At 38.2% G+C, this 16377-nt stretch overlaps 4 protein-coding genes across 4 annotated transcripts; all 4 read right to left on the bottom strand.

Annotated features, from left to right (window-relative positions):
• Positions 1-653: 653 nt before the first annotated feature.
• LOC128383423 (uncharacterized) lies at positions 654-2104 on the bottom strand. Its single transcript, XM_053343048.1, has 5 exons — positions 2050-2104; positions 1271-1966; positions 1034-1153; positions 899-942; positions 654-773 (listed from the first exon to the last, which is right to left on the bottom strand). The coding sequence occupies exons 1-5, from the start codon at positions 2102-2104 to the stop codon at positions 654-656; spliced, it is 1035 nt and encodes a 344-aa protein (XP_053199023.1).
• A 1957-nt stretch (positions 2105-4061) lies between these two features.
• Positions 4062-5606, bottom strand: LOC128383855 (uncharacterized). Its single transcript, XM_053343443.1, has 5 exons — positions 5549-5606; positions 4702-5409; positions 4451-4573; positions 4320-4363; positions 4062-4178 (listed from the first exon to the last, which is right to left on the bottom strand). Exons 1-5 carry the CDS (start codon positions 5604-5606, stop codon positions 4062-4064), a joined length of 1050 nt encoding a protein of 349 aa, XP_053199418.1.
• Positions 5607-7703: 2097 nt separating this feature from the next.
• On the bottom strand, positions 7704-9209 carry LOC128383777 (uncharacterized). The gene is made up of 5 exons (XM_053343364.1): positions 9152-9209; positions 8325-9035; positions 8073-8195; positions 7950-7993; positions 7704-7820 (listed from the first exon to the last, which is right to left on the bottom strand). Exons 1-5 carry the CDS (start codon positions 9207-9209, stop codon positions 7704-7706), a joined length of 1053 nt encoding a protein of 350 aa, XP_053199339.1.
• Positions 9210-13288: 4079 nt separating this feature from the next.
• Positions 13289-14806, bottom strand: LOC128383363 (uncharacterized). Its single transcript, XM_053342990.1, has 5 exons — positions 14752-14806; positions 13913-14623; positions 13683-13805; positions 13563-13603; positions 13289-13399 (listed from the first exon to the last, which is right to left on the bottom strand). The coding sequence occupies exons 1-5, from the start codon at positions 14804-14806 to the stop codon at positions 13289-13291; spliced, it is 1041 nt and encodes a 346-aa protein (XP_053198965.1).
• Between the last annotated feature and the right edge of the window lie 1571 nt (positions 14807-16377).

Raw genomic sequence — 16377 nt, forward strand, 5'->3', positions numbered from 1 at the left:
TGCAAATGCTTGTGTTGATTTTTGAAATGCCGGTACAAATTGGTTGTATTTCCGCTGGATGTTGCAACTTTAGCGCGACAGGTTTTGCACAGTACCTGTTTCAGGTGCACGTCTGCAGCCTCAAACCCGAAACACTCCCAAATGACCGACGTGCTGGTTTTCTTGGGGATTAAATCCCCTAACTCCGCTTCAGGTCCAGCTAAAGCTATTTCTGAATAATTATAATTAAGGAGCCGGTTAATACTGATTGGTTAGCGTGACCTGTCCACGAGTAGCATGCCGCTTCTGATTGGTGAGCTTGGCAGGATGGTAGGGAGACGGCATGTATGTGTAAAATAGTTGACACAACAGATCCTGGGTCAGTCAGGAGCGCTGCAAAAACCGCAGCTTTGGCGATCACATGATCGCGCTGTCTGAAATCGCAATTTCGATCAGAAAACGATAAATCGTTCAGCCCTACGTCATGTATATTAAAGCACAATGACAAGCAACAAAGAGAGCGGATGGTCCTGATTGTTCCAATTACTAAAAATCACAGAGTTCACAACTTTTGAATGCAGATCATGAGGCACATATTGATCTCAAGACCTATATGTAAGACTAAAGTACATGATGAAATATATTCTAATAAAGTGTCATCTTACTCACAAGTTCTACATCTTTACACTAGAGTACACACATTCACTGTTGGTGTTGTTCCTTGATTTTCTTGATCTGTTGGCCACACTGGCATTGAAAGCAGCATAGTGAAGGTTGTCTGTGTCTTGGTGACCCTGCAAACAAAATATAGAAAATTAATTTACAGTGTGATTCAAACAATGTCCACAACACAAAAAATTATTGTGCTATGCAAATGTGTTTAAAAGGCAATGCAACAGTAAATTAAACCTGCATTCACCTCTGCATCTGCTGTGGATGGAGCTGCAAATCCATGTTGAGGCTCTGATCATGAAACAGAGAATAATCTTTTATTCAAAAGACAAAATTCCATGAATACAAGCTGTCATAAACAAGTGGTATCAATTGTCTGTACCTGACTGGCAGCTGTTTCTCTTCATCTTGTACATTGAGAAAGCCAGTAAAACACTGAGGATGGTGGTGAACGCCAAAGCTCCACTCAAGAAATACACCAAGACAAGAGAGTCTACCTCATCTGTAGAGAGTCAGATACCAGAAAATTAACTTTCAGCATGTTTTCAGTTTTATCCAAAGCTTGATGAGAGAGTAATACTATATCTGATGAGACAACATCTCCTAAAATATTACTTACCACCAACGTCCAGCTTGGTCCCGTCTCCAAACAGTATCTGTCCACATGAGGCGACAGCACAGTAGTAGGTCCCAGCATGAGAAAGATTCAGACTCTTCATCGGCAAGTTGTAGACACAGGTGTGTGTATGTGTGTTGGTGTTCCTCTCACACTGATCATTCCTGCCTCCATGTGTGTAAATGAGTCCTGGATGAGAGTCTTCAGAGTATTTGAACCAGTAAACACTGTGTTCTCCATCATCACAGGTCCCAGTGTGTACTGTACAGTTCAGAGTCACAGAGCCTCCTGGCTGGATGCTCTCAGATGCTGACTGATGTACCGAAGCTGAACGCTTTACATTGAGAGTAGTGCCCACCAAAACGTGGAACACACTTAAAGAGCAACTAAAACAGTAGTAAGTAGCTGAGTCTGAAATGTTCAAATCTGTGATCTTCAAGTGATTTTGACCATTTGTAGTATCCAGTGTGAAGCGTGAATTGTTCTTGAATTCATCATGCATAGTGCTTTTTAATTCATATTTATAGAAAGTAGAAATGAGCTTCATTTTCTGTCCCAGAGTTTGCTTATACCAGTAAAGTCTTGCAGCAACATTACCTTGATATAAACATTGCAAAGTTATCTCTTCACCAACATTAGCTGATATAAAACCACTGTCACGATGAACAGATGAGGACGATTTCAGATCAGTCAGCTGAGCTGAAGTGAAATAAGAGACCAAGTTAATTATTTGAATGTGATATAATTCAGTGTAATCAGTCAATATTTCAAAAGCGACTCACCCATTCTCCCCATGAACAGACATGTGAGATAGAGAACAAACACTGGAGATGTCATCGTGTTCAACTTGCCGTGTGAAGTGAAAAGATCATTTACTGTTCTCCACTGCTCATAGACAAGACTGCTTTTGATTGGCCAACCTGAAGTGACACTGTATAGGAAACATGCTCATTACCATCGCTGTTTTTTTTTTTGGTCCTTTGTTTTTTTAAGAAGATTAACAGTGGGGAGAGATTTACAGTATGAAGAACATACTGAACATGAAGAACATGCTTCATATCTTTGCATTAGATTTAATATCACTGAAAAATAAACAACCACAATATCCAACATAAATACACCAGTAACAAGACACAGTGGAATCTCTTCATGTTCAGTATACATATTAACATTTGGTAATGAACAGGAAACCATTTTTAATCTAGAATTGATAATTTCTTTAAAGCTGTAATGTGGAGAAACAACATTGCACTCTGTGTTGTTTTGAAGAGATGTTTTTCTACAATATACATACAAGGTATGAAGCTTTGATCATCAAGGGCTGCGTGATTATTCTAAATAAGATCATAATGTTGATTCAGACATTATGCAGTCTGCATAGTGAGGAGATCTAGTGCATCAGGATTTCACTGATAACAATAAAAATGTGTTTAGACTTGTTTCAACCCAGAAATGGTCAGGAAAGACAAAGACATGTGTCTCCCCCTAGTAGTGACAAACATGCTGTGCTTGTAGTGTAAGACGTTTTGCAGTTAGTTTTGTGGAAATGAATTCAAAGACAGTGATGAAGGTCAAAAGCGCCTACATTACAACCACAGGAAACACTGAAACACCCGTAGCTGGAGCCGTAAAAAGACTGTGGCGGATATGACTCATTATCTAACGTGAACTTAAGATATGATTCTGTTCAACATTACAAAAATATATCTATATTTATAAGTATTTGTAAAAAAAAATGATCACTCACTGACTTCATGCTACTGTCCTTCATGCTGTGCTACCTGCTGTGACTTTACACTGCTGGAGGCAGAAATGCAACAACAACTGATTTATGATCAAGATGAACTATGGAACAAAATGTGAGACTGACAGTTTGTTTATTATTAATTTGTTTTGATAGTGCTTTTAAGTTCAGTTTTTACTGAACATATGTGCACTTTATGATGGTTAAAGATTGGCAGTGTGAAATATGTTGGTTGATAGCAGTGTGTTTATGTGGTATAGGTATTGTGTGTGTACGGGTGACAGTCTGTATGTATGTAGTATGTGATATGTAATTCTAACATCACATATTACTGTGTGCAAGACAATTAGCATCAGGACAATTGTATCTTAACTCTTATCATATTTTTTTGTTTCTGCTGTGATATGACACACACATATGCATGAGTTACACCACTGGGAGGCAGGTGCGCACACACACTCTTTCCAATATTAATTTAACCCAAACAGTTACACTGACAACTAACAGAGCTTCAAATCATTAGAAGAAACCTTCTTGTTCCACTTTACTTTGTAGTCCTAGAACAACTGACTCTGTATCTGGATTTAATACACGCAAACATATCATCTCATGCTCACAGTCTTCACAATTTAAATGTTTATTTGATTATTTACAAAAAAATGTTCACACAATACAAAAACACATACATGCCAAATGAATAAAATCAATGCAGATAAAAGAAAAAAGTCTAATACAATCTTGATCCTAAAAAAACACAAATATATTCTGCACTATAGATCAAGCCATTTACTGGTAAAGACACAAAAACCATTATATTCACAGAGTATTAATAAAAATAGCTTGAGATAAACAGTTTATTTGAATGTTAAAAAATGTTATAAAATGTTATGGTACAGATATTCTGCTTCAGATCACACACACAAAAAATAGTATCCTAAAAAAATACAAAAGTACAGCAAGAAATGAAAGAAGCTATTAAAACTTTTTTTTCAAACCTAAAAGTAAATCTATGTTACACCTCCAAAGAGACACTACACAAAAGAAACAGTTCTACTGCTTTACGCTGTAGTACACACATTCACTCCAGGTTTGGTCCTTCTGTCTTCGTCTGTTGGTCAGGTTCACACTTACAGCAGCATAATACAGCTTGTCTCCATCTTTGTAACCCTGGTAACAAAGTATATATCAGTACATTATGAATGATATTGACACAAAAACACTGTCCAAAAACAGTTAAATGTTGCACTGGATGTTAAAAAATTACATCAGCAGAAATTAAACAAGTAATTAATACATTTAATTTTTTACCTTTGCATTGACTGTGAAGGGAGCTGAATTTCTTGCTTGAGATCCTGGTTGTGAAACACATTTTTTTTTATTCCAATGCCATGTTCAATTGAATGCAAGGGTAATGAATGCAAGCAGATATAAACAGTTACCTGTAGATTGCAAGCTGTTTATCTTCATCTTGTACATTGAGAAAGCCAGTAAAACACTGAGGATGGTGGTGAAAGCCAAAGCTCCACTCACAAAATAGAACAAGACAGGAGAGTCTACCTCATCTGTAGAGAGTCACATATAATGAGATATTACACAACTCTCTGATTTATCTCTATTTTGATGTTAAGTTAAATTAGCGAGTAATCATGTCTTTATCAGATGAAACAATTTATGCTAGAAAGTTACTTACTGCCAACATCCAGCTTGGTCCCGTTTCCAAACAGTATGTGTCCACATGAGGCGACAGCACAGTAGTAGGTCCCAGCATGAGAAAGATTCAGACTCTTCATCGGCAAGTTGTAGACACAGGTGTGTGTTTGTGTGTTGGTGTTCCTCTCACACTGATCATTCCTGCCTCCATGTGTGTAAATGAGTCCTGGATTAGATTCTTCAGAGTTTTTGAACCAGTAAACACTGTGTTCTCCATCATCACAGGTCCCAGTGTGTACTGTACAGTTCAGAGTCACAGAGCCTCCTGGCTGGATGCTCTCAGATGCCGACTGATGCACCAAAGCTTGGATGTTCAAACCTGAACTCTTTACACTGACAATGATGTTCTTTGAAAATTCAAACGTGTATAAAAAGCAACAAATGCAGTAATATGTAGCTGAGTCTGAAATGTGTAAATCTGTGATCATCAAGTGATTTGTACCCTGTTCGGTGTCCAGTGTGAAGCGTGGATTATTCTTGAATTCATCATAGAAAGTGCCATTCATGTCAAATGTATAGAATGTGGAGATGAGCCTTGGTTTCTGTCCCAGAGTTTGCTTATACCAGTAAAGCCTTGCCGCTACATCACCTTTATCGGAACATTGCAACGTTACACTGTCGCCAACATTAGCTGATATAAAATCACTGTCTTGAGGAACAGTAGATGTGAGTTTCAGAGCAGTCTGAGCTGAAATGAGAAATGAAGCAAATGTATCATTAGTAAGTTAGTGATATGATTTGTAATTAGTACATTCAAGATATTACAATAATTTGTATGAGAAGTGACCATGAAGACAGAAGTTTAAGTAAAAGGAAAAAAACCTCACCTGTTTCACCCAAAAACAGACATGTGAGATAGAGAGCAAACATTGTAGATGTCATCATGTTCAACTTGCTGACTGAAATGCAAAGAGCACTGATCTTTTCTTCACTCTTCTGAGACAAGAATGCATTCCATTGGCCAATCTGAAGTCATACCGCATGTCCTACTTAAGAAACATTACCACATGTGACCTAAAATGTCAAGTGCGCTTCTTGACTATATTCATATGATGACACAAATGTGTAACAGTTACCAATGTCAGCATTAAATGTAAAATCACTTAAAATGTAATATCCAGTACAAACATGTAGGAGAACACAGTGGACAGATTTGAATATTTGTTAAATACCTTCTGTACACTAGAAACACAGCACTCAGTAGCTTGATGTGATTGTAACTCAATGAAGAAGATTTTTAGAGTATATCGTTGTTATAAAACCCACATACAAATAGCCACATGCTTTCTTTTAAATGATCTAAGTGTGTTCAGCACTGTTTCTGAACAGAGATGTCTCTATTTTTCTAATGTGTTTGTTTGATGCTTTGAGAATCATAATTTACATGTATCTCCATTTTAGTGGACTGGCAGCAGAAGTCAAATAAAGTCAGTTCAATCAGCAGAATGTGGACATAAATTTAGACAGGTTTTTTCCTTTGTAACTGCAGCTTTTCATCTTTCAAAGTCAAAATAATAATTCGCTTGATAAGGACCTGCTGTTTTGAGTGTTGAATGGGTTTGGACTACTCTTCTGAGATTGCAAACACATCTATATCCTGTTGAAACTACAAGATGTTTTTCTTTTGACATACACTGATTTCACCAAAACATTAAAACCACTGACAGGTTAAGTGAACAACTTATGAGTCAAGGTATCTCCAAAATGGCAGGTATTGTGGGGTCTTCTCTGCATGCAGGGGTCAGTTCCTACTAAAAGCAGTCCAAGAAAGGAGAACTGGTGAACTGACAACAGGATCATTGGCACCCAGTGCTCACTGATATACATGGGAAGCAAAGGTTAGCCCATCTGGTCCAATCCTACTGTCACACAGATTGCTGAAGAAGTTAATACTGACTGTGATAGACAGGTGTCAGAACACACAGTGCATAACAGCTTGCTGTGTACAGGGCTGCAAAGACACACAGTCAGTGTTACTATGCTGACATCTGTCCACTGCTGAAAGCAACTACAATCAGCATGTGTGCATCAGAACTGAACCATGGAGCAATGGAAGAAGGAGGCCTGGTTTGATAAATCATATTTTCTTGAACATCATTTTGATGGTGGGATTGAGTGCAACATTTACCTGAAGAAGAGATGGCAGCAGGATGCACTATGGGAAGAAGGCAAGCAGGTGGAGGCAGTGTGATGGTCTGAGCGATTCTGATACCATTCATGTGGATTTCACTTTGACACCAAGGACGTGCACAAGTATGGGCTATTGTTGCCCATACTTGTGCCCATTTGCCCTCTTTGGCTGAGCTGCCCCTCCTCGCCCCTCCCCCAGATGGAAAAAAATGAAATAAAATGTATTAATTTAGCTGTTGTAAAAATGTATAACCACTGTACTTCCCAAAAGCCTTTCCCCTCTTAAACCTCATTTGACATCACTGTGAAAGCAAAACACTGGCAGCAGCAGCTTCAGTCCTCCATCAGTGTGTAACTGGATGTGTTCAGTCACAGTGCTGCTGTTCACGCCGATCATGATGAAGCGGCAATTAATGCTACATGGGAATGAATTCACACCCATAGACAATATCACAAGGACAAAGTTTTCCATAATCAACTTATATTATTTATTATTTGATCATGGTTGCATAAAATGTATATGAAAGTACTTATATTGTTAAACCATTACATGTGAAATAATCAGTTGGAATACAAAGCCATGAGTCAGTTGTGTAGCATTAATTGATCAGTTTAAACATACACTAGCTAAAGGACATTTTTTCAGTATATTTTCAAGTATTAAAATTGTCTCAGTATGTTAAATACATGTTGTTGTTTTCTTGTACACCTAAAACATATATCTTATATTTTGACTACACACCACAAGGAAGATATGAAAACATATTTATCTCAAAATCAACCGCTGAAAATACATTATACTTTGAAAAAAATAATCTTACTTAAAAAGCAGAAATGTAACATATAATTGTACTACTTTACACTGGAGTACACACATTCATTGTTGGAGTTGTTCTTCACTCTTCTTGATCTGTTGGGCAGCTTCACACTTAAAGCAGCATAATGCAGGTTGTCTGTGCCTTGGTGACCCTGCTAACAACATATGTAAAAGTTGATAATAGTATGGATCTTAACAAATATAAAACTAATTGTGAACTAAAACTGATAATACAAAAATTGGGTTTAGGTATTAACTCCGATGTTTAAAATAAGTTTTACCTCGCCATTTGTTGTGGAGGGAGCAGAAAGTGTTGCTTGAGACTCTGGTTGTGAAAACAGAAAAAGTAATTTTATTCCAAAGCCATGTTCAGTTAACATAAACTCTCAGATATAAACTGTTACCTGTAGATTGAAAGCTGTTTCTCTTCATCTTGTACATTGAGAAAGTCAGTAAAACACTGAGGATGGTGGTGAACGCCAAAGCTCCACTCAAGAAATACACCAAGACAAGAGAGTCTACCTCATCTGTAGAGAGTCACATATAATGAGATATTACACAACTCTCTGATTTATCTCTATTTTGATGTTAAGTTTCAATTAGATAGTAATCATATCTTTATCAGATGAGATATTGTCTGCTAGAAAGTTACTTACGCTCAACATCCAGCTTGGTCCCGTCTCCAAACAGTATGTGTCCACATGAGGCGACAGCACAGTAGTAGGTCCCAGCATGAGAAAGATTCAGACTCTTCATCGGCAAGTTGTAGACACAGGTGTGTGTTTGTGTGTTGGTGTTCCTCTCACACTGATCATTCCTGCCTCCATGTGTGTAAATGAGTCCTGGATGAGATTCTTCAGAGTTTTTGAACCAGTAAACACTGTGTTCTCCATCATCACAGGTCCCAGTGTGTACTGTACAGTTCAGAGTCACAGAGCCTCCTGGCTGGATGCTCTCAGATGCTGACTGATGCACCAAAGCTTGGATGTTAGAACCTGAACCCTTTATATTGAGAGGAGTTCCCTTCACAAATTTTAACATCATTGAATTACCACATGCACAGTAGTAGGTAGCCGAGTCTGAAATCTGCAAATCTGTCATTGTCAAGTGATTTTTACCATTTTCAGTGTCCAGTGTGAAGCGTGGATTGTTCTCGAATTCATTATAAAAAATGCCCTTCTTGTCAAATGTGTAGACAGTGGAGATGAGCCTCGGTCTCTGTCCGACAGTTTGCTTATACCAGTAAAGCCTTGTTGTATCATCATCTTCACAGTAACATTGTAAAGTTACACTGCCACCAACATTAGCTGATATAAAACCACTGTCTTGATGAACAGGTGAGTTGAGTTTTAGAGCAGTTGTCTGAGCTGAAGCGAAATGAGAAATAAATCAAAAGTTTTGTTGGAATACAATTCATTGTAATCAGTACAATATTACAATCACTCTTTAAGATACAATTTGGAGTCATAAAAACACAACTCACCCCATTTGCCCACGAACAGACATGTGAGATAAAGAGCAAACACTGGAGATGTCATCATGTTCAACTTGCTGTGTGAAATGAAAAGAGCACTGATCTTTGCCTCACTCTTCAGAGACAAGACTGCATTTGATTGGCCAACATATTCTACTAAGGAAACACGGCCACATGTTAACTGCCATCTATAACGTGAAGTTTGTTTCTTGACTGTATTCACATGAGGATATATATATGTAAAAACAAACCTAACAGCTCACCATCTTGGCATTAAAATGAAATTGAATAGTAATTAAATATCTAGTACAGACACTGTAGTACAGACATGCAGCAGAACACAAAGTACAAGCTTGAACATTTGCTAAATCACCCGATGAAGTACACCAGAAACACGTGATGGTACAGATTATGATCTAACTGTGTATTGTCCTGAATAAGCAGAACATTGTTTCTGAATTCCATTTACCTCCATTTTAGTGGTCTGGCAGTAGAAATAAAATAAAGTTGGTTCAGTCAGCAGAATATGGACAGAAAGTGAGACAGGTTTTTTCCTTTGTTACTGCAGCTTTTCATCTTTCTGTGTCAAAATAATCAGACAAATTTGGCTTGACAAGGATCTGCTGTTTGAGTGTTTAAGATGTTTTGGTTAAATGGATACTCTTCTGAAAGTGTGAACGTGCTTATATCCTGCTGAAAACCACAAACTGTTTTTCTCCTCTACATACATTTATAGTAAAAAAAGTGCCAAAGACAATTAAGAATTCATGACCATTGTATTTCCCAGAAAGGTTTTTCACTCTTAAACCTACAACACAACACAACAGCAGCAGCAGCTTCAGTCCTCCATCAGTGTGTAACTGGATGTGTTCAGTCACAGTGCTGCTGTGCACTCTGATGCAGTTCATTATACAGTCAATGCAGTGATGTGTGGTGAGTCAGAGTAATGCACATAAAGCACCTACAGTGGGGCAAAAAAGTATTTAGTCAGCCACCAATTGTGCAAGTTCTCCCACTTACAAAGATGAGAGAGGCCTGTAATTTTCATCATAGGTACACTTCAACTATGAGAGACAGAATGGGTGGAATGAATCCAGGAAATCACATTGTAGGATTTTTAATGAATTAATTGGTAAATTCCTTGGCCTCAGCCTGAATCTGCAATAGGTAAGCAGCTTGGTGTGAAGAAATCAACTGTGGGAGCAATTATTAGAAAATGGAACACATACAAGACCACTGATAATCTCCCTCGATCTGGGGCTCCACGCAAGATCTCACCCCGTGGGGTCAAAATGATCACAAGAATGGTGAGCAAAAATCCCAGAACCACACGGGGGACCTAGTGAATGACCTGCAGAGAGCTGGGACCAAAGTAACAAAGGCTACCATCAGTAACACACTACGCCACCAGGGACTCAAATCCTGCAGTGCCAGACGTGTCCCCTCGCTTAAGCCAGTACATGTCCAGGCCTGTCAGAAGTTTGCTAGAGAGCATTTGGATGATCCAGAAGAGGATTGGGAGAATGTCATATGGTCAGATGAAACCAAAATAGAACTTTTTGGTAAAAACTCAACTTCTTGTGTTTGGAGGAGAAAGAATGCTGAGTTGCATCCAAAGAACAAGCATGGGGGTGGAAACATCATGCTTTGGGGCTGTTTTTCTGCAAAGGGACCAGAACGACTGATCCGTGTAAAGGAAAGAATGAATGGGGCCATGTATCGTGAGATTTTGAGTGAAAACCTCCTTCCATCAGCAAGGGCATTGAAGATGAAACGTGGCTGGGTCTTTCAGCACGACGATGATCCCAAACACACCGCCCAGGCAACGAAGGAGTGGCTTCGAAGCATTTCAAGGTCCTGGGGTGGCCTAGCCAGTCTCCAGATCTCAACCCCATAGAAAATCTTTGGAGGGAGTTGAAAGTCCGTGTTGCCCAGCGACAGCCCCAAAACATCACTGCTCTAGAGGAGATCTGCATGGAGGAATGGGCCAAAATACCAGCAACAGTGTGTGAAAACCTTGTGAAGACTTACAGAAAACGTTTGACCTCTGTCATTGCCAACAAAGGGTATATAACAAAGTATTGAGATGAACTTTTGTTATTGACCAAATACTTATTTTCCACCATAATTTGCAAATAAATCCTTTAAATATCAGACAGTGTGATTTTCTGGATTTTTTATTTTTCTCATTTTGTCTCTCATAGTTGAGGTATACCTATGATGAAAATTACAGGCCTCATCTTTTTAAGTGGGAGAACTTGCACAATTGGTGGCTGACTAAATACTTTTTTGCCCCACTGTATATGTTACTGATGTTGTTTGGCATGGATCCTCACGTCCTTTAATTTTTATAACAATGCTGGTGAGTGTTAATGACTACAATATATCAGGTTTAAATATATCGTAATTGTCATTTAACTAATCAATCAAGTCACTGGTTACTCAGTCATATTTACATCCAAATCTGCACACACCTGGCACAAAGTCTGTATGAGCTCATTTTGTGAGAACAGACAATACTTATGTCAGCAGTAACTAATCAAACAGTGGCCACATGTTGGGTCTACAGTAGGACACAGTACACAATAGGAAGAAACAACACAATGATAACCTGGTGAGGTAATAATCTCCTGGATTGGGTTTTTACTTTAAGTCACTGAGTGGGATCATCTTCCAATCTGTGTTTTTGTCCTTTTTTATACTTTCTATATTTCTCCTGACTTGGTCACATGCTTTTTGGGATTAACATAATAACACCAGCAGAGCTTGTATGATGAAGCCGCAGTTCATGCTATGAGGGACTGAACTCACTCACAGACATTATATCTCTAGGTCAGAGTATATCATAATCAATTCATAGTTTCTTTATTATTTGATCAATATTGGCACAAAATGTATGTATAGAATCACTTATTTAGTTAAAAACAGTTACATGTAAAATAATCAGATCTAAAGTATGTATTCAGATATATTAAAATTGTCTCATTATGGTTAAATACATATTCATCACAACAAGGGAGGAAAACTTAGGAAGAGGAACAAAAAGTAGAGTAAAAGTAAATATGTGTGTAACTGTTAAGTTGTTACTTAGATTTAGGTTGTAACTGTCTTTTTTTGCTGTCTGATCTTTGCGTGTGTGTGCGTAGGTGTGTGTGTGTCCATAGTAGAGTCGCTCTGGTGAAATTGAACCTATCCGCTGTTGAGCAGAGTTGCGGTATAACAGCTGTGGTTTCACTGCAATTCAGCATTTCAGGGTAATTTTTAACCAGATGACAACTACAGGAACACACAGCCAGAGAGGTAAATGGCTGCAGGGCGAGATGACGAAGATTTCTGTTGTTTTGTGGCTGGCAGTTCTGACATCTGGCTCATTCAAATGCTGTTGCACTGTTTCTCTTCTTCTCTTTATAATTATTATTATTATATGTCACCAAGCTACTTCTGCCCTCCTCCTTCACGAAGCTACTCTGCCTCTTCCACCCAAATTTAGCCACATTTATGATATAGTAGTTCTCATCTGCAGTTTCCCTTTTCTCTTGTAAGATAATAAAATGATTGTGAAATTTGATGAGAACATTTCACTCCTACATTTATGCATGATATATGTTATATATATATGTTGTAGCACAGGGAGGCAGGTACTCACGCACACTCTTGGCAAGATTAGTTTTACCCGAACACTGACAACTAACAGAGCTTCAGATCAGTAGAAGAAACCTTGCTGTGCCACTTTACTTTGTAGCCCTAGAACATTAGTTCTGTGTGGATTTAATACATGCAAACATATCATCTCATGCTCAACATCTTCAAAATGTAAATGTTTATTTGATTCACATAAAATGTACACATAATAGAAAAACATATACATGTCAAACTAATAAAATCAATCATATAAAACATACAATATAATCTTGATACTAAAAAACAAGAAGGACATTCTGCAGTACAGATCAAACCATTTACTGGTAACACAAAAATCATTATATGTACTAAAATTGAATTGAGATACGCAGCTTATTTGCAACAACTAAATTATATAGATATTCTGTTTCAGATCACACAGACAGAAAAACTCCTAAAATGACCAAAGCATAGCAAGAAACAAATTTATTTCATAATAAATCCATGTTACACCTCCAAAGAGTTCTACTTCTTTACGCTGTAGTACACACATTCACTCCAGATTCGGTCCTTCTGTCTGTTGGTCAGGTTCTTACTTACAGCAGCATAATACAGCTTGTCTGCATCTTTGTAGCCCTGGTAACAAAGTATATATCAATACATTATGAATGATATTGACACAATGTCCAAAAACAGTTAAATGTTGCACTGGATGTTAAAAAATTACATTATAATATTATTCTAAAACAAATTCTAAAATCAACATATTAATGTGCTGGATGTTAAAAAATGTATTCACCTTTGCGTTTGTGTACGGAGCTGAACTTCTTACTTGAGACTCTGGTTGTGAAACACAAACAAGTAATTTTACTCAAAAGCCATGTTCAGTGATTACATGATGTCAGATATAAACAATTACCTGTAATTTGGCCACTGTTGCTCTTGTTCATCTTGTACATTGAGAAAGCCAGTAAAACACTGAGGTTGGTGAACACCAAAGCTCCACTCAAGATATACACCAAGACAAGAGAGTCTACTTCATCTGCATAGAGTCAGACACCAGAGAAAGAGTTTCAGCATTTTTTCATTTTAATGTTAGTTATGATTAGATTATAACTAGGATTACTTGCCGATAATGTTACTTACCACCACCAACATCCAGCTTGGTCCCGTTTCCAAACAGTATCTGTCCACATGAGGCAACAGCACAGTAGTAGGTCCCAGTATGAGAAAGATTCAGACTCTTCATCGGCAAGTTGTAGACACAGGTGTGTGTTTGTGTGTTGGTGTTCCTCTCACACTGATTTTTCCTGTCTCCATGTGTGTAAATGAGTCCTGGATGAGATTCTTCAAAGTTTTTGAACCAGTAAACACTGTGTTCTCCATCATCACAGGTCCCAGTGTGTACTGTACAGTTCAGAGTCACAGAGCCTCCTGGCTGGATGCTCTCAGATGCCGACTGATGCACCAAAGCCTGGATGTTTAAACCTGAAGTCTTTACATTGAGAGTCGTGACCTCCAAAAAATGTACAATATTTAAATAAGAACTAACACAGGAGTAAGTAGCTGAGTCTGAAATGTGCAAATCTGTGATTGTCACGTGATTTTTACTGTTTCCAGTGTCCAGTGTGAAGCGTGGATTGTTCTGAAATTCATCATAAAAAGTGTAATTTTTGTCAAACTCATAGAAAGTGGAGATGAGCCTTGGTTTCTGTCCCAGAGTTTGCTTATACCAGTAAAGCCTTGCACTAACATGACCTTTATCAGAACATTTTAAAGTTACGCTGTCACCAACATTAGCTGATATAAAACCACTGTCTTGATGAACAGATGAGGAGGATTTCAGATCAGTCAGCTGAGCTGAAATGAAATAAGAGACAAAGCAATTGTATAGTTAATTGAAAGAGACAGAATTCAGTGTAATCAATAAATATTTTAAAAGGAAACACTCTAACAGATAAAAGTTAGAATCACAAAAAACAACTCACCCATATTGCCCCAAAACTGACATGTGAGATAGAGAACAAACACTGCAGACGTCATCATGTTCAACTTGCTGTGTGAAATGAAAGCAGCACAGATCTTTTCTTCACTCTTCAGAGATGAGGCTGCATTGGATTGGCCAACGTGAAGACATACCACGTGTCCTACTTACGAAACATGACCACATGTTAACTGCGATCTATTAGGTGAAGTTTGTTCATTGACAGAAAACAAAAAACAGCTTCCCTACTTAGCATTACATTTATTATCACTAAATATTAAATTTACAGTGCTAAAATGTAGGATAACAGTGGACAGGCTTGAATATTCTTTAAATACCTGTTGAAGTACACTGAACACAGCATGGTACATATCAGTTAGGGTTAGACATTTATTTTCCTTTGTAATTGCAAATTCTTCATCTTATAGAGTTTATATGATCAGTGTGGCTTGACAGGGACCTGCTGTTTTGAGTGTTGTTGGGCAAGTCTTCTGAGATTGCATACACTGTTATATCCTGTTAAAACCACAGGTTTGTTTTTCTTTCGACATACTGATTTCACCAAAACATTAAAACCACTGACAGGTGAAGTGGATAACATTGATTATCTCTCTAAAATGAGATCTGTAAAGCAGTGGGATATATTAGGCAGTGAATAGTCAGTTCTTGAATTTGATGTGTTTGAAGCAGGAAAATGAGAAAGGGTAAAAATCTGACTGATTTTGACAAGGGCCAAATTATGATGGTTAGATAACTGGGTCAGAGTATCTCCAAAGTGGCAGGTCTTGTGGGGTCCTGTTAGTATGCATTGGTCAGTTCCTACCAAAAGTGGTCAAATGAAGACAACTGATGAACATGACAACAGGGTCATAGGCACCCAATGCTCACTGATACACATGGGGAACAAAAGTGAGCCCATATGGTCCAATCCCTCAGAAGAGCTACTGTCACACAAATTGCTGAAGAAATTCATGCTGGCTGTGATATACAGGTGTCAGAACACACAGTGCATCACAGCTGCATAGACACAGACACTCTATGCTGACCCCTGTCCACTGCTGAAAGCAACTACAATCAGCATGTGTGCATCAGAACTGAACCATGGAGCAATGGAAAAAGGAGGCCTGGTCTGAATCACATTTTATTTTACATTATGTTGATGACGGCCAGGTGTGTGTACATTGTTTACCTGAGGAATAGATGGCATCAGGATGCACTATGAAGGCAAGTCAGTGTAGGTAATGTGATGCTGAGCAATGTTCTGCTGTGGATGTTACTTTGACACACACCACTGGCAACAGTATTCCCTGATAGCAGTTGGCATTTTTGAGCAGGATAATGTACCCTGCTACACTCCAAAAAATGTTCAGGAATATTTTGAGGAACATGAAACAGGTTCAAAGTGTTGCCTTGACCTTAAAATTTAACAGATGTCAATCTGATTGTGCATCCGTGGGATGTGCTGGAAAGACAAGTCTGATCCATGTAGGACCCACCTCACAACTTCAAAGATCTTACTTAGAGGATCTGATGTTGCATGATACCAGAGGACAACTTCAGAAGTTTTTTGGAGTCCATGCATCAACAGATCCGAGCTGTTTATGGTGGCACGAGGGAGACTTACACAATA

This window comes from Scomber japonicus, chromosome 22 (assembly GCF_027409825.1).
Source record: "Scomber japonicus isolate fScoJap1 chromosome 22, fScoJap1.pri, whole genome shotgun sequence".
Lineage (NCBI taxonomy): Eukaryota > Metazoa > Chordata > Actinopteri > Scombriformes > Scombridae > Scomber > Scomber japonicus.

Coding starts and splice junctions, on each gene's coding strand:
- LOC128383363 (XM_053342990.1), bottom strand. CDS start 14,806: ATGACGTCTGCAGTGTTTGTTCTCTATCTCACATGTCAGTTTTGGGGC. Junction 14,624..14,751: donor TCAGTTTTGGGGCAATATGG/GTGAGTTGTTTT, acceptor ATTTCATTTCAG/CTCAGCTGACTGATCTGAAA. Junction 13,806..13,912: donor GACCAAGCTGGATGTTGGTG/GTGGTAAGTAAC, acceptor GACTCTATGCAG/ATGAAGTAGACTCTCTTGTC.
- LOC128383855 (XM_053343443.1), bottom strand. CDS start 5,606: ATGATGACATCTACAATGTTTGCTCTCTATCTCACATGTCTGTTTTTG. Junction 5,410..5,548: donor TCTGTTTTTGGGTGAAACAG/GTGAGGTTTTTT, acceptor TTCTCATTTCAG/CTCAGACTGCTCTGAAACTC. Junction 4,364..4,450: donor AAACAGCTTGCAATCTACAG/GTAACTGTTTAT, acceptor TTTCACAACCAG/GATCTCAAGCAAGAAATTCA.
- LOC128383777 (XM_053343364.1), bottom strand. CDS start 9,209: ATGATGACATCTCCAGTGTTTGCTCTTTATCTCACATGTCTGTTCGTG. Junction 8,196..8,324: donor GACCAAGCTGGATGTTGAGC/GTAAGTAACTTT, acceptor GACTCTCTACAG/ATGAGGTAGACTCTCTTGTC. Junction 7,821..7,949: donor CCTCCACAACAAATGGCGAG/GTAAAACTTATT, acceptor TGTTGTTAGCAG/GGTCACCAAGGCACAGACAA.
- LOC128383423 (XM_053343048.1), bottom strand. CDS start 2,104: ATGACATCTCCAGTGTTTGTTCTCTATCTCACATGTCTGTTCATGGGG. Junction 1,967..2,049: donor TCTGTTCATGGGGAGAATGG/GTGAGTCGCTTT, acceptor ATTTCACTTCAG/CTCAGCTGACTGATCTGAAA. Junction 774..898: donor CATCCACAGCAGATGCAGAG/GTGAATGCAGGT, acceptor TTTTGTTTGCAG/GGTCACCAAGACACAGACAA.